A 22,089-nucleotide genomic window follows, 5' to 3' on the forward strand; every position below is an offset into this window, starting at 1 on the left:
CTCGCTTTGAAGCAAAGGCTGGATTCCAGCCATCCCCAGTGATCTGCTCCAGACAGGTGTTAGCATTTCACAGTTACTGATTTGGGCAGGTTGATTTAAAAACCTGTTAAATGCCTTTTCTCCTTCTGCTGTTAGACTTGAAGAGCCAACAAATCCAAGGACAGTGCTGTAGAGAGAGCTGTACATGAGTGAACTCCATTGATTTTTGATGGAGAACTCCATCGATTTTGATGGAACCACAATGACTGACACCACCCAAGGAATCTGCCTGAAGTGAGAGGTGGATTGTATTTTTTTTTTCCTTATTATTGAGAGAATTAGAGGGCTTTACATTCTAGTTGGCCTAGAAATGTGCAAATTTGTTGAAAGCTTTTGGTGACACAGGGAACAAGAAGGACGTAATTTGGCTCTGTGGAACTTTAAGCAGGAAGGTGAGAAACTGAGGGGTTTAATTTTCCTTTTAGAGGAATGTAAATCAGAAATAACTGCTGAAATCAGTGAGCTACATGAATGTAAAAATTGGAGAAAGCAAAAAGCAAATCTCTCCCATTAGCATTTTCCTTGTAAACTCAATGCATCTGATAAAGAAATCATTTAGAAATAATAAACATGCCATTTTTGCAGTCACATTTCAGAGCAGAACCACACTTCAAGGGCTATAATTGTGACCTACATTTTGAATTATTTGATAAGGCTGACCCCCCATGATGATCTCAAATTAAAATCTTATAAATTACCACTTTCTGGCAAATAGGCTTGCTGTTATCATTTCACTCTGACATTTATTCTTTGCTATGGGTCACTGCTTTATTACTGTAAGAGCTTTTGGCCAAGTGCTGTTCCCAAAGCATAGGAAAGACGTTAAAGGTTAATTTCTTGCAAACTGTGAGAAAATGTTATGTCTTATTCATTTAGACTTGCATTACTGAATTTGCATTCTTTTTATAGTATGTGTATTAGTATGTATCTAAAATCCCTCACAGCAAATCAACCAATAAATTGCAGTGAATTACAGTGCAGTAATGAATTGCTTGTCATTTGGTTTCTAACAACAATAACAAGGAGGGTTTTTTTACGGTCTTGGCCAGACAATTAACATATTCTCTGGTGGTGTAACTCTGAAGTCTTTGGAGCTCTGCCTGCAGAGGACTTGGCCCAAAAGTTGCAAGTGCCATAAAAGTTGATTGTCATGTCTTCATCTGAGCGTGCCTGGGGCTGTAGCCTTGCTATAAAAAATTATAATAATGAGAGCTAACGTTTGGTTCTACTCAGCACTGGGTATTCAAATGGACAGGCAATTCCCCTGGAAATTTGGAGCAGTACCTCGAAGGTAAAACAATTCTTGATTGTCCAACATAAGACCAGATGGGCTAATTCCCCCCCAGAAAGAACTCTGTGAAGTGTTTGGTCTGCATGCAAACAGGATTCCTTTGGGGTTTGACACAGGGACTGTGAATGGAGGACTTTTTGGGATTTGTCAGACCTGCCTTTCAGGTGGTGACAAAGCCAGAAGGCAGCAGGAATGATATGAATGTGCAATTGCCTTCCAAAGATATTGTATTCTATATGAGGGTGTTTTTTTTAAGGTATTAATGTCTACCTTCCCTATGGGAAATACTGTAGAGGAAACTGTTAATTGTCTCCATACTCAGCTGATATCAAGGAGAAGGAGCTGAACGACTGTGTAATACCTTCATATTGCCCGTGCAAGCACTTCCCTGGGGGATTGAAGGTGTCCTTAGAAAGAAAAGGGGTACAGCACGGAGCTGGTAACAGTAGACAACCCCCCACACCTAGTTCCCTTTGGGGTTACTCAGAGGAGTTTGGCTATGAAGAGGAGGAGGGAGGGAAACACAGACACAGCTCTTTACCAGACAGAAATGATTAAAAAATGAATCATGGTCTACACCGAGTGAGCGATCACTGGGAGCTCCCTGAAGAAATAGGTTAATAAAGTTGTGGCCTAATTAAATCACAGATCTTGTTTGTCTCCTTGCCCATTGAAGACTGACATGTTCCAGGCTTTGCCACGACACCAACACCGAGGATTACGTGCCTCGTGCGGGACAGTGCGAGCAGGTGAGAGATGTTTTACACATGGAGTCACTGAATATTCCACTTTTATATTGGATGGGGACTTGCATTAGTTAGTTTATTGTTTACTAGTTGGGTTTGCAGATAGTTTCTGCTTAGCATCAGGAACATCTGTGTGATCTCTCCCAAGGCTTTTGTCATTACTACACTGTCTAGTCTTAATTCTCTCCGATTATTTTGGCGATCATGCAGTCTCCCTCTACTGCCAAGTTTGGAGGCTTCAGTAAATAGCAAATTAAATGTGTAACCTGCATGTAAGAAAAACCTATATATCATAAAGGCACTGCTTCACTTTGCACTGCATGACTCATTCGTACAGTAAAAGGAAGATTAGCTGTTGTAGCAAGGATTATACAAAGTTTACTTTGTGCCAGCTGCTGGTTACTCATAATTGTGGGTTCTCAGGGAAGCACATCCTGTGCCTGGTAGTGGTGGATTGTGGTTGCCCATCCCAGGTTTGACACTGGCAGAGGCTGGAGTTGACTCCCAGTAAGGTTTGTAACAGTTTAGAACCAGAAATCGAATTAGTGCCTCGTTCCTGGCACTGAATAAGGTTCGTTTGCAAAATGAGAACAGTGAAATGTTCTCTATCAAGTTGTATTGTACAGTATCCCTATACAATAGGGAATACATATATATATTTTTGAGCTTCATATCCTACCCTTTTATGGCTTCACTGGGGTTAAGATAGGAAATGGAGCATTATGTGTGTCCCTATTTGACCATAAATCTGACCTTTTGAGATTTTATTTTCTTCAGTGTGTGAGCATATTGTGTCTATGCTTTCATCCTGATTTGGACTTTTATTTTGAGTTAAGCTCACTGATAGTTGTCAGTGAAGGATGTAGAACTGCAGCTATGAAATTCAATAAGCCACTGATATGATTATAAAAGCTTCAACAAATAGCTGTGACATTCAGCCCTCACAGAGCTCGTTTTTTCATTCTCATTCTTACCTAAAGAAGTGCTAATGAGAACATTTTGGAGTGACTTCTATAACTTTTCACTGCTTTCTTGTATGAGACTTGGAGGTTTTGTTTGGATTTGTAAGACAGCTTTTTTATGAGATTTTTTTTCAACAGGGAAACATCAGGGACTGCAAGGAGAAAAATGACAGAAACATGTTGGAGATGAAAATAGATCAGTATTTGGCACTTCATGCTGTTTAATTAGGAAACATTTAGTTCTTTTTAATTTAATTATTTGTTTGAGGTAAAGAACTTCTAAGGATTTTGCCATTAAAGATCTCATTGTACATCAATATACACATTGATTTTTGGAGTAGTTTGAGATCAAGCATGTTTTCTCCAATGGATTCCTAGTGCAAATCCACAAATTGTTATTTCTGTGCCAGTCTAATTGACTAAGGGGTCAACTGGTGGGACCTTCTGTCTCCAGGAAATCCGACCCCTTGGATATTTCCTTAAACTGCCTAAGGACTTAACAACTGAGTAAGGAAATATATTTGGTGAAGGGTCATCCAGTCTTAGTACCGTAATACAAACTATATTGGAGAATATACAAAGAAAGTGTCTTGAGCTTAGAATTTATCACTCAGATGACAAACTTACCAGTGCACTCTGAGTTGCCAGTCGATGCAATGTCTTAACTAAATTTGGAACTTGCTGTGTTAGGCATCAATAGCAACTAATCCTTTTTTTAACTGTGGTGGTAATTAAATCTCTATCTGATTTAATTATGATTGTTTTAAAGCTTTATCATGTAAGTATTAATGAAAATTAGCCAATTCAGTTTTTTTATTGTTAAGAGGATACATCGGGAAGAAGTTGCGTTTCCTCATTTTTCCAGTGTCCTCAGCCCAAACTTGCCACAACAGAAAGGCTGTTTGGATTTAATTTTAAAAACAAATAATGAATGGAAAACCCCATTTAGCTTCTTTAATAAGAAAAAATAATTCATGAAGGATGCAGATTCCAAAGTAGGGGATTTTTAAGTGTATGATGATAAGAAATAATTTTTTTTTAGGAATGAAATGAGACCCTTTCAAAATCTTATGCCAGGAGAGGGAGTGAATGTTTCTCAGTGCTGTAGAAGTCAGACTGGTGACAATTGTCAGTTGAGTGGATTAAGGGGAATAATGAGTGTCTCCTGTCACACTGTTCTGCTGCCTTGCTCTCCAGCTGCTTCCAGACCCTCGCCCTGGATGTCTATTACCTATTTCATTGATAGAAAACTGTATGAATTTGTCCTCTAGGTAAACACATTTCTGTTTTAAAGGGTGCAGAAATTGTTCCAAGGTACGACTAAATGATCAGAATGTGCTCTCAGCTCCAGGTGTAATTTTTGGCTTATTGATTTGTTCTGTGGCTGGCTGCAGTACATTTAAAACCAGTCAAGTGAGTAGAAAATAAGGAAATATCCTACAGCAGCATGGACTGGCCTGATGATGCAACAGGTTTTTTTTTCTAATGTAAATCCTGGTATTGTACAAGTTTAAATTAAAAGGGGGATTTCAATTTTAATGTAAGCAGCGAGGATAAAATGTGCAACTTCAAAATAAAAAGGCAGAAATACAGTATTAAATGTAAGTATTCAGTGTTAAAGCTCCTGAGATTTTTACCAAAGTTATTATTCTTCTAAATTTAAATACACAGTAGTACTTTTTGAAAATCACTTGTACAGACATGCTTTTTCTCTTTGAGCAATAATGATTTGCCACCTTTTGTTTTATCTTTTGGATGTCCTGGGTAGTAGCATTACCATGCCAAAACTGAATCATATTTCTTATGTCCTATTTCATTCCCTTTAGCAGCATTTGACAAGAGAGAGAATAATATTTTGTTTCCAGCAACAAAATACCGTACAACCTTAGGAGAAATTATAAAACTTATGAGACACATTTTAATAACTTCAGTCACATGTACTGAAAGCAGGCAGAAGCAAAATATTGACTAATGAAGTGTTTACACGTGGAAAAATTTGGTATTTACTGTGTTGCAAGGGCTTATGACCATTTTATGGAGATTTCTATGCCCTGAGATTTAATGATCTTTTTGATTTGTCACTCCAGTGGACTGAAGGTGCTCGTGAATTTACTCTAAATAGAATTTTCTAATCATCCTTAAGGAAAATCAGAAATATGTGGCAGATTAACAAAGCAGCCATTCATCTGCTGGGTTAAACGCACTAACATGAACTTAACAAGCAATGTCGTCTTTTAACACATGCAAAGGACCAAATTATCTGCTGAAAGACTGACATTATGTAAATGTAACATTTGCTGGACCTCTAAACCCTGTGATTAAATTACTGTCTAAATTATTCTGCAATATGACTGTCGCCTAGAAAAAGAAAAGCTGTAAAAGAAACGACTGTGACATCTTCGGGGTTTGCAGTATTTCCATAATGAGTGTTTGAAATGAAGAGTTTGTATATATAACTCAAAATCTTAATGAAAAGAGAAGAAAGAAAGGGGAGGGTATGACGTGAGGAAAACTTACTTTGCAAAGAGGTAGATTTATCCCGGGGTTTCCACAAGGCTTTGTTAGCAGAAGAAGTATGGCTCAATTAAGAGGGGAATTTAATCCACAAATCAAAACTTGTCACTGGCGAGACGCTTCCCCCACCTTCCTCTGCGGATGTGTTGGGTAATCAGTGGCAGGTAATCTGTTTTCACTTAGTACTCTGAGAGTGACACATCTGTAAAACAGCAAAAAATGAGAAGGGAAGAGTGTGCTGAGACTGTGGTATTGCAAGTAATTATGGCCCTGAAAGGCTGCGTGTAAATTGTTCCCTGCGAAAAGCCATCTCCTCGTGCAGAATGAGTGATCAGTTAACTGCCTCTGTATCATTAGCTCATGGAAATTATCTTACTTGTATTTCACTCATTCAAAAAATTAGAATCTAGCAGAACAAATGTGCTTCAGCAAATGGAGGAGTTGAATGTTTTATTAATTGGCTGCTTAGCAGGCTGTGACAACAGCGGAGAGGGGCTGAACTTGGCCGGAAGGCGTCATCTGAGCCTCGTGGTACACCTGTGAGGTGAAATACCTGACTGACAGCTCTTTTGGAATTTCACAGCACCAGAGTCCACAGTGATGGAGAGTTAACACTCCCCTGAAAATCCGTAAAGGCCAGGGTCTTGCTCCTGATGTCTTTCTGGATTGGTCTGTTGTTTCCACCAGCCGAGCGATCCCGGTGCTATTTCCAGATGAAGCAAATCTCTTTTGATCCTACAAACCCTTCATAAAACTCACCTCTTCTCCCTGTCCCCCCCTTGTGATTTTGTTCAGTGAGAGCAGGACTGAAAAGGGTTTAATTCAGGTGATTTTGCGGTGATGCTGCCTGTTCCAGTGCACTGCTGTCTGCCACTTCAGTGGGGTGTGATGGTTCAGTTCTTTTTGCTAGAAAAAAGCTTTTTTTCATAAAGCAAGCCTGCAGGTGTCCTTCTGGCTTCCCTTCATCTGAAGCCTTTCTATTGTGTGGGAAAAAAAGCAGAAAAAATGTGGATAGTAATGATAGTAATAGTAATGAAACCCTCTAAACTAACCCCCCTCCCCAAACTATTTGCCGATTAAACCAAAATGGTATCTTAATGTTTGAAACTTGCTTTTTACTTATGCCTTGTCCTCACTGACCCTTACTAATGTACCCTGGCCCCTTCACAGCTGGGAGAAGACTCTGCAGAGTGACTTACTGGTTTGGGGTTTTTCCTCTTTTGAAGTGAAAATACAATTTTCTGTGCAACTGTGCCAAAGTTACCTCCAGGACTGGCTTCATTTTTTGTTTGAAAAGGAAATGTTTCTGGTTTTCCTTCCTCCATTCCCTGTTCCCGTTTGGTCAATGCCCCATAAATATACCTGAACACAACCCCTGCTCTAAGCAGTTCAGTTTGTGATTGAAAATATCAGGAAAATAGATAAGCACAAGAATCAGTGGTAAATATACTCCCTTTCAAGTTTATTTAAATTCTGGAGGAAGTGAATTGCACAGGTAATTATATGAGTTTAAATGCTTTGAGGGTGAGGGCTGGTCCTATATTTGATTATCTCTGATATATATATTGCTCTTAATTATACCATAATCCCTGGTAACTGAGAATTTTGGTCATTTCTGGCACAAAAATAACTAGTTTTTCAATATCTTGCTAATAAGCTTTAATTACCACAGGTTTACCCTTGTGTAACTATAAACTGAACTTTGTCATTAATTTTTCAGCATTAAAACGAAAAAGTAGGCTAAACTTCAGCTGTTGTAGATGAAGTATTTAGAATAATTTCCCAAAGCCCTTCATAAATGTGACATTGATTCATTGATATACAGACCATTAGCAGTTAGTCTCCTCTGTTCATCTATCATTTCAATTATCTCTAGACTTCCCCAGGGTCTTTGACAAATGGGAGACAATTTGCATTTTGTACATTAATGACCTTGGTGGAACTTGTAATTTTATTCCCCCCATCTTATAATTATACTTTAGCATTGGAGGGGAAAACCCCCCAAAACTACACTTGGCCAGTTTTTAATTTAATCAGAAGCATGTGGCAATTGAGGTGTGAGAAATGAAAGAAATAAGGGGAAAAGAAAGAATTAGGGAATAAAATGCTTAAAAATATTTTTCACCTTGGGAAGAACTTCTACCTGAGGTCTGTGTTACAAGGGAATGGGTCTCAGGATTAGGGAACTCTGACAATGCACAAGAGGAATTTCAAAAAATGGTCCCTAAAAAGACAAAAAAGTAGAGGGAAAAGAGCCATGTTTTAAAACGTGTGTTTTGTAGGTGTATGGCACAGTTGGATGTCCAATCATCTAACATGGAGCACAACATCCCTTGTTGCTTTGCACCATCAGACACCTGCTCCACAGGGAGCCAGGCTTGGCTGTGGAAAGCAAGTGAGAGTGATTCTATGATCAGAGAATTGATGAGGTTGGAAGAGACCTCTAAGTTCTTCAAGTCCAACTCTTCCCCCAGCACTGTCAAGCCCACCATTAACAATGTCCCCAAGTACTGTGTGCACGTGACTCTTAAACCCCTCCAGGGGTGGGGACTTCCCCACTGCCCTGGGCAGCTGTGCCAGCGCTCAACAATCCTTTTGGGAAAGAAACTTTACCCAATATCCACCCAAACCTCCCCAGCACAATTCGAGGGCATTTCCTCTTGTCCTAGTGCATATTATCTGGGAAAAGAGACCAACTCCCACCTTGCTACAACCTCCCTGCAACTGTGTGTAGCCTGCATGGACCTGGCAGAGGTCAATGTTGAAGCTCTCCAGACTTCAGGAGTTGTCACCACGGAATATCTCACTAAAACTCCTGCAATATGCAGCAGGAAGGTGAACTGTGGGCTATAGTAGCACCAAGGTTGGCTCTAGGTAAAACTTGTCAGGTGCTAAAACAATTTTCATTAATGATTTTGAGTTGTCTAATACTCACAAATAATCCTTCTAAGCTTTATGTTCTATAGAACTTTGCCTGTTAAGGTAAATATTAACTTCCTGCTCTCCCATCTTTGAACCTCCGGTGTTTTGCTCCAGTGGTGTAATAATCAGGTTTTAGTGTTACCTGTATTGGCCACTGTTCACACATGTCCTGTGTTTAAAAGAATAAATGTAGAGAAGTATCCATATGTAGTCTGTTCTTTTTACTGTTTGTTAATGGTCGTAGTGTGGGAGATATGAAATATAAGTGTTTAGTAAAATTAAAAGGTATAAGCATTTAGTAGAATTAAAAGGTGTAATTAAGCCTGGTAAAATTAAGCCTTTTAAGCTTCTAGGTAGGCCAAAGAGGTGGTGCAGTGCAGACAGAAAAAGTAAAATTTATAACTAAAGTATCCTGTAATTGAAGAACAAGTTATGGCCTTGCTGCATTTGTTCCTTCAGCAGAAAACTTCACAGCCAACTTTCAGGATTTTGGGGTAGTGTGTTGTTTTTTGAGTAGCACAGGGATACGTAAGCAGTGACTGCATCCATTGTGGGGAAGGAATATTCTCCAGGAATATTCTCCAGTTGTTAAAAATTCCCCGTTGCCATCAGTAACGGCACCGTGGTATCTGAGATACCAGAGGCTTTGCCTTTCCCTTTGAACATGAAATCATTGCAGTCTCTCAGACAACATTAGGTGGTAGCTGTTGGCAACAGAGGCAATGTTGGGAGCGACGTGTGTTTCTGGCTGGATTTCCAGAACCATCCATAACATTACACTACATGTACTCCGCTCGTAGATCACACTTCCCTCTTGTGCGTCACAACGAATCTGGCTGTCTCTTCCATGCAAAAAAGTAATTAGCCTGGGCTGGGTGTGAGGGATTTATTTTTTGATTGGAACTGAAAGGGTGAAATTCCAAACGCGGAAACCTGAACTGTGAACTGGCACAGACCTACGGCCATGGCAATCCCACCTGGATGCTCACGCTTAGGGGGGGTTTATGCACATAGGAAGAAAGATCTTGGTTTTAAATGGTGCTCAATCCAGTCTGGGATGTGTTCAGACCAGGCTGTTCAGCCTTGGACAACTGTTTTTCCAAAAGCTGAAGAGCCAGCAGCACGTGGTTTGAAGAGGTTTGGTTAAATGAGATGCTCTGAGTGGTCCATAAGAGTGAGTAAAGATCAAGGTAAACATATTTATTGATTTATTTCCTCACCCTTCTGAAAGCAGAACTCAGACTCCAAACAATCCACGTGTCTGTGGAATATACTTGTCTTTGCCTGCTCTCATGTGCACACAAGTGTCAGCTGGATGCACATTTATTTTCACACAATCTCATATCCCTGCTTGGATTTTTCTACCCCAATAGTGTTTGCTCTTTGCTGTCTGTTTTTAATTTTTTGAACATCTACAGTAGATCTTTAAAACTTTGAGCTTATTTCTAATACACGTTCTGTTTAACAGTATTGAATTTAATGCTTGGACCTTACTGCTGCTCAAAAAATAGTGTTGGTTATCCTAAACTCAACAATCTTACAGGAGTGTGGTGTTATTTAAGATTTTACTGTGGTGCACACTTTGTTAATAGTGAGGAACATAAAATATTTCATCTGTTTGCAGGGAGAGAAGTAGAGGAACGCATGTTTTAAGGTGTAAAATGATCATGTATTAAAAGATCAACTCATGCAGTAACTTGGAAGTTTAAAATTATTTACACTAAGACAGTGATGTCTTGCTGAAAACACAAATGCAAATTTCTCTTTGGTTATACCCCTTGAAAAAATTGGTTATGGCTCTCCATCAAAACCAGATGCCTGATATCCAGAGAGATTTGAAAGGCAAATTTAGTTTGTGTTGGGAACCAGAGTGTAAAGTTTGGGTTACATAAAACCGACTCTTTCTGGCTCTGGTACAAATCAATTTTAGCAATGCAGGATTAACAACTTCAGCCCTCTAACTTCTGCCTGCGATCACCTTTACCATCAGTTGGTTTATAAACCTTGAGATCACATATTTTTATAAGCAAGACTCCCAGGCTGTAAAGCTGAACCTGCTGCCTCTGCTCAGGCCAGGAGCTACACATGGGGAGCACATGTGTGTGCAGGAGCTGGGCAGGTCCTGGGTTCAAATGCTGGTGTCAGGCAGAGGGAACTTGCTGCCAAGTTGTTCTTTCTTCAGAGTGTCTGCCTTACCCCATCGTGCTGAGCCTGATTTATTTGTTTTAAAGGAGACCTCTGTGCTGTTCTGCTAGGAAAGGCCCCGAGAAATCACAGCTGTGCTCTGCTGCTCATTGTTAATTTAACTGGAAAAAGAAAACCCTGTTTCTTCACTTCTTTGCTTCAAGCTTGTCACTGGTAAAATCTTGATGCAAGTTAATGGTTTGTACATCCCTCTTTTTTTCAGGCTTCATCTAACTCTATATCCAAGTTTAAGTGTCCTGCTTAGTGGGAATTCCCTTTGAGTTGAAGGATGGTCACCTCACTGCCATGTCTGATGAGGGGGATTCAGACCTCTCTGAAATATTTAGCTCCTGTTCAGCACTAAATGACATCTCTGCCTTTCCAAAGCACCCAGGGACTCCCTTACAGCAGGGACATTAAGCAATAGTTAACAAGCACCCATTGGTGTCAGATAAGTTAGAAGAATTCATAAAACAAATTAGGTAATGGAATCTCTGGGAATAATGACTTCCCTTGGGTTGCTTTACAAATTAAACTGATGAAGATTTAATCTTTTTTTTTCCCATGGGTTGTTTTGCCCTTGACACACAAGATCAGTTAGTAGAACACACAATGACTGTGTCTTAAACATCTCTCTGTGTAAACCAAATAAGGAGTTCTCATTTATGTCTCTTGTAAAAGAGTGACCTGGTTGTGTGGTTGTGTTTCAGCCACGCAGGGAATGATTACAGAAATGGTTTTTTCTGTAGTAGAAAGTGAGGTGGCTTTACAACTATAGTTAGTGCAGGATTTTTGTCAGGGCAGTGAGTAATTCTGCCCACAGAACTGTTACAAAGATCCTCTAGAAATGGAAAAAAAAGATGGGAGAGAATATTCATGAGGACATAGGAAGGAAGAAATATTTAACCTGTTTCAGTTTGTAGCAGAGGCTGTTTGATTCCAGGCTAGATCTGAGGATGAGCAAAGTTTTTGATTGACTAACAAGGACAACTATTAAGAAAAATAAGAAAAGAAAAGAGGAGCTTCCATTTAAATCTCAATAATGAATTCCTGTTCTAAACTGGAAGCTGGGCACACATCATCCTTTCTCTGCTGAGAAATTTTTTACATTCATTTCTGTTCATAATGGTTTGGGAAAAGAAAAAATAAAAAAAGGTGTTCATTATTCATGTGAAAAATGAACTAATTTGCTCACATGCTTAGTCCTGGGGTTAATTATATTATGAAAAAGAATATTTTGTAAGGAAATGGCTTATTACAATAGGAGTGCCTTGAAATTTAAGCTGCCCAATTTGTCAGCTTGCTCAGACCGTACTATTGTAATAATCACCCTGTTTGTAGGTTAAGCAGCAACCTCTGGACTTGGGGCTTTGGTCCTGTGGTGGAGACTGTGGGCAGGAGAGGGTTTGATGTACTCTCTGCCCTGCAGCAGCACTTGTCACTTTGCACCCACATCCTGCCATGGCATCAGGTAGTGTTTTGTACGAGGTGAGAGCCTGCCCTGGTGTGAATTGAATTATCAGAATTGGCTGTGGAGTGCTTCAGGTGTCCCTTTTCCATAGTGTTGCAGTGGAAGAAAGGACAGTCCTTGATTCGAGACATTTATTTTACAGGCGTAGATAAAAAGAGCCGTTCACTTTCTCAGAGTGATCAGTTCTGCTCCTGAGTACAAAGACAGAAAGAGAAAAAGCTGGAATAAACACTTACCTTATTCTACACTTACAATAGGACTTTTCTTTGTTGTCTTTTCTGCAGCTCGGAGCTATAGCTGTGATTTGAGTTCCCTTTACATGAAAGTTTGGGAGCTGATTTCCAGATAAGCCGTTCCCGTAGCGCTCGGTTCCCATTCCTGCACCCTGCTGGCTGGAGCTCGTCCTCCTCACACTCCTGCTGTCACAAACTCCAGTTGCTGCCATATATAGCAGAGCTTTTGAACATCCCACGTTGCACATGGAATGCCAGCACTGAACTGGTAGAATCTGACCCATCCTTACAGGTTTTACCTGGAACAAGCATTTATTTCTGTTTGAAATGGCTCATTCACCTTCTGTCCTGGGGAGTCTGAAAGGCGTCAGCAATGGGCACCTCTATCTTTATCTCTGGTTTTGTTATTTATGTGTTGGACTATTGCAGTGGTCTTCAGAAGACATGGCATCTTAAGTCTCTGAAAAATACAGCTGAGCTGCTGCCTTTTCTTCCTTTCTATTCTTTTTTAATGCCAGTGCTGTGGTATCTGGTCTTGTGTTTGGTCCTGAAGACATTGGCACTACCTAACCCGTGGGTACCTTCAGGTTATTTACACTTATACATGTCACTGGCTGTCACTCTCCAGCTGTCTGGGCCTGAAAACTTCAATAAATTTGCATAGTCTTTTTTTTTTTTTTTTTTTTTTTAAATATGGGAGCAATTAGTTCTTATGGAGCTCTGTAAAACTTAATGACTGTAAATGCTAAGCTTTTAGAAATGACCCAGAATATTTCTTTCTGTATCCATTTTCAATTTAGTTCTAATAGCCTGGTTTATAGACCTTTGTAGGAACCTGAAGGAAAGACAGAAGTTCTTGAGATACAGGAGAAAGGGAGGAAAGTTGGACATCTCGTTGGGAATAATAGAAAGTACTAGGAAAGAGCCAGATTTAGTTCATGACCACATGGCTGATGCCTTCTACCGACTTCCTCAGTCAGGAAAGCAGAAGGCAGCAGGATACAAAGATTTCTAGGGTTCAGGGTGAACTTTGTGATCTCCTTTGGGCACCAGGACTTGGCTCAACTGGACTCAACCACTGGGCTTGTTCTTGGGATTTAGCACCCGAAACATAAAAGAAATCCAGTTGCTGAAGTCTCACTAATAATCACTGCTTTGGAAATGATGTCTGAAGAATGTCTACCTGCCTGCAAAAACGTGTAAGGGCTTATATTGTGGAATCAAACTTTCAAAGTTCAAAGTCTTTTCTTGTTTGTGTGTGCATAAGCAGCACTTGTCGATGCTGGAACTTAGATACACCACAAAAAGACTGCATTTTTAGGGCAAAAGCACTTCTAGACAAAAGCAAGGGCTTTTAAGGATGTCACTGCAGAGTCCTGGATTCTTTCTAAAAAGGCTCCATTTTGTGGCATCAAAAGTCAAAGCAGAAAGAAACCCACCTCGGCAGAGCTCTGATGTGGGGAAGGTGCCCTACAGCCAGCAATGCTTTCTTTTATGTTTTGCTCATAACCATCATAGCAGGCAAAGGCAAACACTTGTCTAATTTGATAAAATATCTTTAATTGCAGCAGCAGTACTTGAGGTTTGGGCTGGCTGCATCAGCTCTGTTTGTAATCACAGCTCCAGCCGCACTCCACAATCAGCTCCAATTGCCGCCAATTAACATCCGTTAGGCTGGTGTTGCTTTATTCAGATCTTCTGGGGTGTTCAGTTGCATTATTCATACCTTGTCTGGGAAAACATAGCTTAAAAATGAGCACTATTACAGGTTTTCATTGTACTGTGATAGACCTTTTTCTCTCCACCTCTTGCTTTAGTTATTCTAGTTGGTGAAGAGAAGAAAACTTTGGGCATGATTTAGGTCTTGCATTTCACTTTTAGGAAATAGTTGTTCCTGCTTGATACAGAATCTTAAAGAGGGATTAAAAGAAATCAAAGCTCGTGTTTTTTCACATCAAAGTTTGGGTTTGGAAGCCGTCGTTTCGAAATGTCATCGATGTGCAGGACATTAGGAATGAAAAGAAGAATAAAAAAGAGGGAGAGTAGCCATGTGTATGGTTATGGAGAGCTGCCATAAGCAGGGATAGAGACTTTAAAAGGCCTTTTAAATGCCAGGTTTCAGAAGTGCATCTGGTCTGTAGTTAGCAGAGAGCAGGAGGGTGAGGGCTTGTGGTGGAAGGGGCCATCTCTGTACCCACAGCACTGAGTGTTCTCTGCCATGGCACAAGATGAGCTACAGGTCCAGTCTAACACAGCAGTGTGTGCCAGCACCTTGGGCTTTAAGAGTTTGTTGTTTCACTTATTTAAACTTTGAGCCTGTTTTTTTTCCCCCCACAGAATTTTATTCTGATTTCAAAGGAGTTGTTCTTAATGTGAGCAAGTGCAAATGATTGATTAATGTGTTTGTGTTTTTTTTTTCTGTTCAGATGATGATTTTAATAAGGAAAATGAATTCCAGCTAAGTGTGTCTAACAAGGAGCTTTGTTTGCATTTGGTTTTGCATCTAAGTTGCATTAAATGGAAGTTTTTAGTGCCCCAATAAAAAAAGAAACCAAACCATGGCAGAGGCCCACATCCCTGGGGAGCACGGGCCATGCACATAACCATTACGTGACTGATGTTCTCCGCATGCAGGAATGTGACATGGGGATAAAGAGGAATGAGCGCGGCAGTAATTTCTTTAATTAAAAAATAAGAAAAAAAAATGAAAAAGAGGAGGTGATAAGTTGTGAGAGCACAGGTGCCACAGCTGCTCATGGAGACAGTGGCAGTGATGGGTGTTTTCTGGGAGGGGACACTCCGGGAGCCTGTGCCAAACTCTCAGATAAGTTTGCTGCACTAATCAGGCGCTTGTTAATAATGGCTCAGATTTACGATACTTCATAACAGCCCAAGAAGAAATATTCATCCTGTTATTGACTTTGTGGAGGAAGAAAACCTAATAAAGCATCGAGAGTGCTTAATCAATAGCCGGGCAGGGCTGCGCTGACTATCAGAATGAGCAGCTTTGTTTGCTATTCAGGAGGGTAATTTATGGTTAGTGCTGGAAGTGATGTATGTAATTTATGTTTTAGAGACAATTACTGCTCAAAGACAACTGCTGCAAAGCTTTCACAGCAAACCAAGGGAAAGACAAATGCAGTTTTTGGGGTGTGAGTGTTGTGCCCGACAGCCTGTCCAGTCTGTTTGCTCATTACATTATATTTATGTATAACGTTGCTGTGATCTATGTGTGCATGTGCTTGTGTGAACCACGTTTTCTCATAGCATTGAGTAGCCTTTAAAGTTCAGATCAACTGTTTCAGGTTTCTGGATTTTTTTTAGGCATGTGGTTTTGGTTGCAGACCATCTAAGCTGTAATTTAAAAAAAAACACACTGTGTAAAACCTAAGTTAAGACGGTACCTATTCTCTGGATCTTTAGCACTTTAAAAGAATCAAATCAAATTATTTAGATCCGTGAATAAAAAATTGTCAAATATGCACTGTGATTTGCAGGCACTTGCCTATAACACCTCCTTATAAAAGCACATTGTAAAATAGTTGCAGATATACATCTTTGTGTACCAGGCTCTCAGATATATTAAGTTGCACATGACAAACTATATTTAGGTTTCGATCCTAACCATTATGAGGGTTCTTTGACCTGACAGCATTTGAGTTATGTTTTCTGAGTTAGGAATTTACATCTCTAAACTGCTATAAAAGTCAATATAAGCTACCAGTGCCTCTTAGAGAGAGTAATCAAACTGCTTTCTTAAAGATATTTAACATTTAGATTTCTGAAGTCAGACCACCTTCATCACAGCCTTCAGAAGAAAGTCCCAAGCGCTATTACTGTTATTAGTGAAATGCTGTCTTCCCACTAAATAATGAGTTCTGGTTACTTTGACCCCTAATTGAAGCTCAGTGTTTTAGCCTAATGCTTTTAAACTAATCAAAATCACCTTCCCTCTCCATGCTGGTGGGCTTTGTTCATGCGGGATTGCAATAACAATGTGAATGATTTTACAGATTTTATTCCACTTCAGTGATTTATTACAAGTCCAGGGAGCTCTGGAGCTGGCAGCTCATGGGTCAGAGCGTGGGAGAGCCCCAAAGCAGGGCACCAAAATGGCAAGTTTGTCTGTGGTTGTGTTAAATAAATAAAGTTGTTGCTCATATGCAGCTGATAAATATAGAAACTTTGGAAAATGGGTTTGAAATACCGGGCTGCAGCTACAAGATTCCTTTGATTGTCTAAAAATTAGTCTTTATGTTAATGCCTATTGCATAAAGTTGTTGTATGGGTAAAATAAAAACACTTTAACTTCTAGGCAGTGGGTTAACTGGTGCGTTCCACGGGTCTAAACATACAAACCAAAATTTGGTGGTGTTTCACTCCTTGGCAGGCTTAATCCCGCACTGGTTTTTAAAGATGCTGAATTCAGCTGCACGTGGAGACCCTGCAGAGCTGCAGCCCTCACCTTTAGCTCAGTGTAGAGGACATTTCTGCTCCAATGCCAATATATATTTCTGCTTTTCAGACTGATTTTTTTTTTTCTCCCTCTGCTTTCTGCATCTGAGAGCTAGTGGCAATGCAGGTCACTGCTGCTAGATTTCAAATTGGAATTACCAATGAAAAACACTTTGTCCAGTGTCTCCTTTTATGTAAAGTTTTTATTTATTTGTGGGAAATCTGAAATCATCTAGAATTTCATAAAAAACTTGGTGAAGGGTTGTTTTCCCCAGAGCTGAGGATGTGTGATATTTTCAGACAGGGAGTGAGGAGCATTAAACAAGAATAGGAGTTGGGATGAGTCCTTCTCCATTTAGCATGTAGCTCCTAAGCATGGTTAATTGGGCAAAGATGGTCCATTTCATGAAGAAAAAAAAAGGCATATAACCTTATATATCAAGTATTTTATGAGATTTTTGGAGAAAAGACATCTTTTTATGTAGTGACACTCTATAATAGCGCTTGTGCAGGTAGTGTGGGACATAGACATGTCAACAATCCATATTTTAACATACTAGTGGATTTAAAATATATTGTGGACTTTTTCCCCACAGTTTGTGGACAGATCATTAATAAAATTAAGATCAGGTTAATCTAGATGAAAGGTGTTTTCAATTATTTTTCCCTATGACTTCCCATGGTAGAATTGAAGGCTCACATCCAGTGTGTCCCACGGATAACATTTTTGTGTTGCAATATTGGCTCTATAAATAAACGTGAAACATTGCAGTAGCAAACATCACGTTTATTTCTTTTTTTGAAGTGCCTACAGCGTGTCATTACAGATGGATTGATAGGCTTGATAACATTGAACTTTTGTCAGACCTAACGTGGCAGACTTGTTACATGTCAGAAATTTTCTGTCATTTTTCTCACTATTCAAAAGGCAAAATATATTTGCAACCTTGAGTGACATTGAATATGGAAAGCAGACAGAAATTATTTATCATTTGACAGAATTGTTTTTGTTGGGTTTATTTTTTGTGTGGTTTTGGTTGTGTTTTTTTCTTTCCAGTGGCAAAGCTGTGATTGGATTTTAAAACCCTGACTACTCTGTTTTAGTAATATGGAACAGCTAACTGTGGCTTGTAAGAGGCGTATGAACCATCCTCTTACAGATGTAAAACACATTCTTTATTACTTCACATTCAGATCATTTATTTCTGTGCTTCTTGGACTGAGGCAACATCTGACCTTTTATTATGGAGTTGCAGAAAACAACTTGGCAGGGTGCAGGGAATGGAGAAGGTCTTGTACAAGAGACAGGACAGTGAAGGATGTGGATGCTTAGAGAGCAAATTTTCGTGGAATTTAACCATAAACTAGTGTAATTTATACCTATTGAGTGTATTCCTTCAAATATAAGTGCTCTGTAATAGGGATAAAGCTGTATCAAAAAGCTTATTTTGGTGTCTTAACTCAGAAATTAAATTATGGTTTCTTTTATCATGATTAGCTTTAAACAAGGTATTTGTTTTAAAGAGACATGAAAATTAAAAGTCAGGGTTTGTGTGTATAATAGAAAAAACGATGGGTTTCTGGTGTAAAAAAAAGCAGCAAAGAAATGGATAAAAACATTTCATCAGAGGATGAAAACAAGTATTAAGGCAGAGGCAAGGAAATCCTGGACAGAGCATTAAGAAGATAGAGTTGGAAGAAGTAGAAAATGAGTTCTCAATCATACAGCACCAATACTTTCATAGCTGGACCATGGCATTTTATGCTGAACAAGAAAGGATAAGATTTCTGATTGCTAATAGACCTGCAATCAAAGGAGAAACATTCTATATATTAGTATGCAACAGCACTATACACTTCCAAATGGATTATAGCCTAGTGAAATCAAGAGGATAATGATTAGCTCCTCAGCTAGAAAGGTTTCCTTCCAATATTTTGGTTCAAAATATAGACACTGGTGTTAATAAATTGGGCTGTATATCGCAGACCATCTCATTTAGTCAATGTTTTATGCTGGGAGATCATGTAGGTTTGTGGGTGCTATACACGGTGTGGAAGAATAAAGCGGCTCTTCCCTTTATTTTGTTTAAAGAAAATAAAAAGAGCAAGGGACTTTATTAGTTTTCAATACTGTGGGTATAAATAGAAGTCGAAGCTGTGGAGCAGGGTTATTATGTGGCTCATTACTGTTTATTACCATGAGGCACATCAAGATGTCTGCGAGTGGAGGGGGTGGGGGGGGTAAATCACTTGGAACACGCCTGTTTGTCGCTCTCCTGCGCGGTGCTGGGAGCGTCGTTCCTCCTTCCAGTGCTTTGAGGAATATGTCCAAAATCTGTCGCTTGTCATATGTTCTCTCCGTCTCTTGCCGAGGAGAAGCGAACAGACGCACGTCTTATTTTGGTACCATTTAGTTTTGCATTTTGGAGTTGAGCAGAGTGGGGGGGGAGAGTGTTTTTCCTCGGAAAAGTTTCCGTCTAAATTGCGTCCCCATGAAATTGAGAAGAGCCTTGTTGACTTCACGCGAGTTAGCGCTCGGTTTGTTGTGTAGCTCTGAGATAAGTGAGTTTTACTCACTTATTTTTTTATGTAGCCTGTCAGTGTTTTTTAGTATCACTGAGAACAAAGAAGTTTTCATTGTGTCAGTTGTTGCATCGAGTCTAGAGGTGCTTCTAGTGAGTTCGTGCCTCTTCAGCTGGACTTTAACAAACATTTGTGTTTCATGACACACTTTTCTTTTAGCTTTTTAATAGTCTGAAACCTCCTCAAAAATTTCTTTTAGCCTGTGGCTTTTAGCCGGGATCAGAAATGAGCCAGTAAAGTGAAGCTCGAGCTCATCAAAGAGCTAACAAACCTTGGTAAATCTTAGTCTTTAACATCGAAGGTTTGCAGTTGAAAGGCTTTCACCTCTCTTGCATGAATGTGAAATTCTTTTTTTTGATTTGTCTTCTCAAACTAATTAAATGGGGGTTTTTTAAAGCCTCATTTCCCTATTGGGAACGTGGAGTGCTGCTAATATGAAGTAACTGCCTGTGGTTTTTTACAGTCATGCTGATGCTTATCTTCTGTTGCTTAATCTTCCTCCTCCTGATTTTCATTCTCTCTAGCCTGAATGCAATGTGTGATCCCAGCCAGTGCCAAAGGCCTTGTGGATGAGAGATCTGGCACCTGCAACCTCATCCTGGGCCTGATGATTTCTTTGGAATTCCATATATAGGGTACATAAATACAGGGCTAAAAAGCATATGTCTTTGCTATTGATTTTTCTCTGCCACAGACTGCCTATTTACTTATTTCTTTTTTCCATGCTGTTCTTTAATGTTCTTCATTTATAATGGGTAAGGTTCTATTTTGCATGCAGGCAAACAGTAACTTATCAGGTGAATAAGGTGTGTAGATACCAGTGCCTGACAGAAAGCAGGACCTTAATTGATTTAAAATACTACCCTATTTCAGAGGTTTCTCATCTCTGCTACGACTGCTGGAAGCAACATAATACACAAGTGAGGCTGCTGGAAGTGACTGTATAAAGGTTGTTCCTGATGTTGCTGCACAGAGGTGGAATTTGGTGAATTGGGTAGAACCTGCAGCCAGAGCCGGGTGGACTCTGCACTCAGGCTGTGCAGAAGAGGAGGAGGAAAATCCCACCCTTGCAACTCTTAGAATCATAAAATTGTTTAGGTTAAAAAGACCATTAAGACCATCAAGTCCAACCATTCCCCCAGCACTGCTAAGCCCATCACTAAAGTGTGTCCCCAAGTGCCACATCTACTAATGGTTGGGGTCGATGATCTTACAGGTGTTTTCCAACTGTAATGATTCTGTGATACTTGTCTCTTAAATCCCTCCAGGGATGGTGACTCCATCACTTTGCTGGGCAGCCTGAGAGCTTGACAACCCTTTCCATGAAGAAATGTTTCCTAATATCCAATCCAAACTTCCCCTGGCACAACTTGGTTGGTCTGGGGGGCCCAGCAACACATCTGGGAGTTGCTGCTCCTGGGGTTGCTTCAAGGTCCTTATCTGCACATCCCAGTAACTGTCTCATTTTGTCACATTGGAATTGTACACAACTGTCCTCAAATCCCCAGGAAAAATGGTCAATGCCCACACCTTACTGACTGCTGTGTCCTTTCTTCTGGCAGATGTCAACGAGTGCACCGTGGAGAACGGGGGCTGTCAGGACCAGTGCTGCAACACCGTCGGCAGCTACCACTGCAAGTGTCCAGCTGGCCAGAAACTGGAGGAAGATGGAAAATCATGTGGAGGTAATGTTTTGTGCTCTGTCTCACTGCTATTAAGGAATCAGACGAGATGTTGGTAAGGAGAAGGGAATGCTGGCTTTTATGTGGCGCCAGCCGAAGAGCGTGTGCTTGGAGTTGTCGAGAGTGCGGATCTTCTCATGCCTGGATTATGAAGATGTAACTGTAAGAACACTTCAAAGGGTTGGGGGTTTGTTTTATTTTGTTGAAAAAACGTTATCACTTAACCTGGATTGGCTGTGCCATGTTCTGATTATGGGATTTCCATCATCAATTTAAAAACTTGAAGAAAGTGTATACATTTGATAATATTTCATCTGCCTCTAAAGCAAAATGGTCCTTATCAGAAAATACACATACATTTCACATTTCAATCACAATTCCACAGCTAGAGATTAACCGAATAAAAAAGGATTTAAAACCACATGCTATGTAAACCCATTTGTCTTTTTCCTAAGGGAAATATAAGTCTAGTTAGTGCATTATAGGGTAAAATTTGTTCTTATGCAAAAGCTCGACGTTGTGCAGAAGGAAAATATCACATAAGCTTGTGTTAGAACACATAATGAATTATGGTCAGTCTTCTGACTGGTAAACAGAGCAGGTGTAAACAAGCCCAGGTGATGTGTTGACCTACAGTCACTGCATTTTGTGCAGCATCAGATGCTGCAAAAGGCAGAGGAGGTCGGGTGAGGTGTAAGGTACCCAAAGTGTAATGGATTGCAGGCCAGAGCAGTTCCTTCCTCCTGAGCTCTCCCCTGACACAGGTAATGAGTGTGTGCTGCCATATGATCTCGAGAGCTCTGCTGTGTGCCCGGATTCCACCCTCTGCTGCATTTCATTGATACTGTAACTGCACCATTGGTGGTTTTTTTATTATTGCAGGGTAGGTTTTCATGAATTGTATTATCATCTTTTCACAAGAAACTGTCTTCTCTGGCTTTTCCTGTTGCACAGTGTCTGACAAATTCACTTCTTCCAGGATTTCCTCTTACCATTGTCCAACTCCT

General features: G+C 40.0%; 1 protein-coding gene across 2 annotated transcripts in view; it reads left to right on the forward strand.

Annotated features, from left to right (window-relative positions):
- Positions 1-22,089, forward strand: part of LOC135419443 (multiple epidermal growth factor-like domains protein 6) — a 192,870-nt gene that overhangs the window by 82,469 nt on the left and 88,312 nt on the right. For both annotated transcript variants that reach the window (XR_010432993.1, XM_064665802.1), the window contains exon 5: positions 20,963-21,085. Coding sequence is in view for 1 of the 2 variants with exons in the window: in XM_064665802.1 (XP_064521872.1) it covers positions 20,963-21,085 (123 nt within the window). In the remaining variant the exon portion in view is untranslated. The remainder of the gene's footprint in view (positions 1-20,962; positions 21,086-22,089) is intronic.

Source organism: Pseudopipra pipra, chromosome 10, assembly GCF_036250125.1.
Source record: "Pseudopipra pipra isolate bDixPip1 chromosome 10, bDixPip1.hap1, whole genome shotgun sequence".
Taxonomy (NCBI): Eukaryota; Metazoa; Chordata; class Aves; order Passeriformes; family Pipridae; genus Pseudopipra; species Pseudopipra pipra.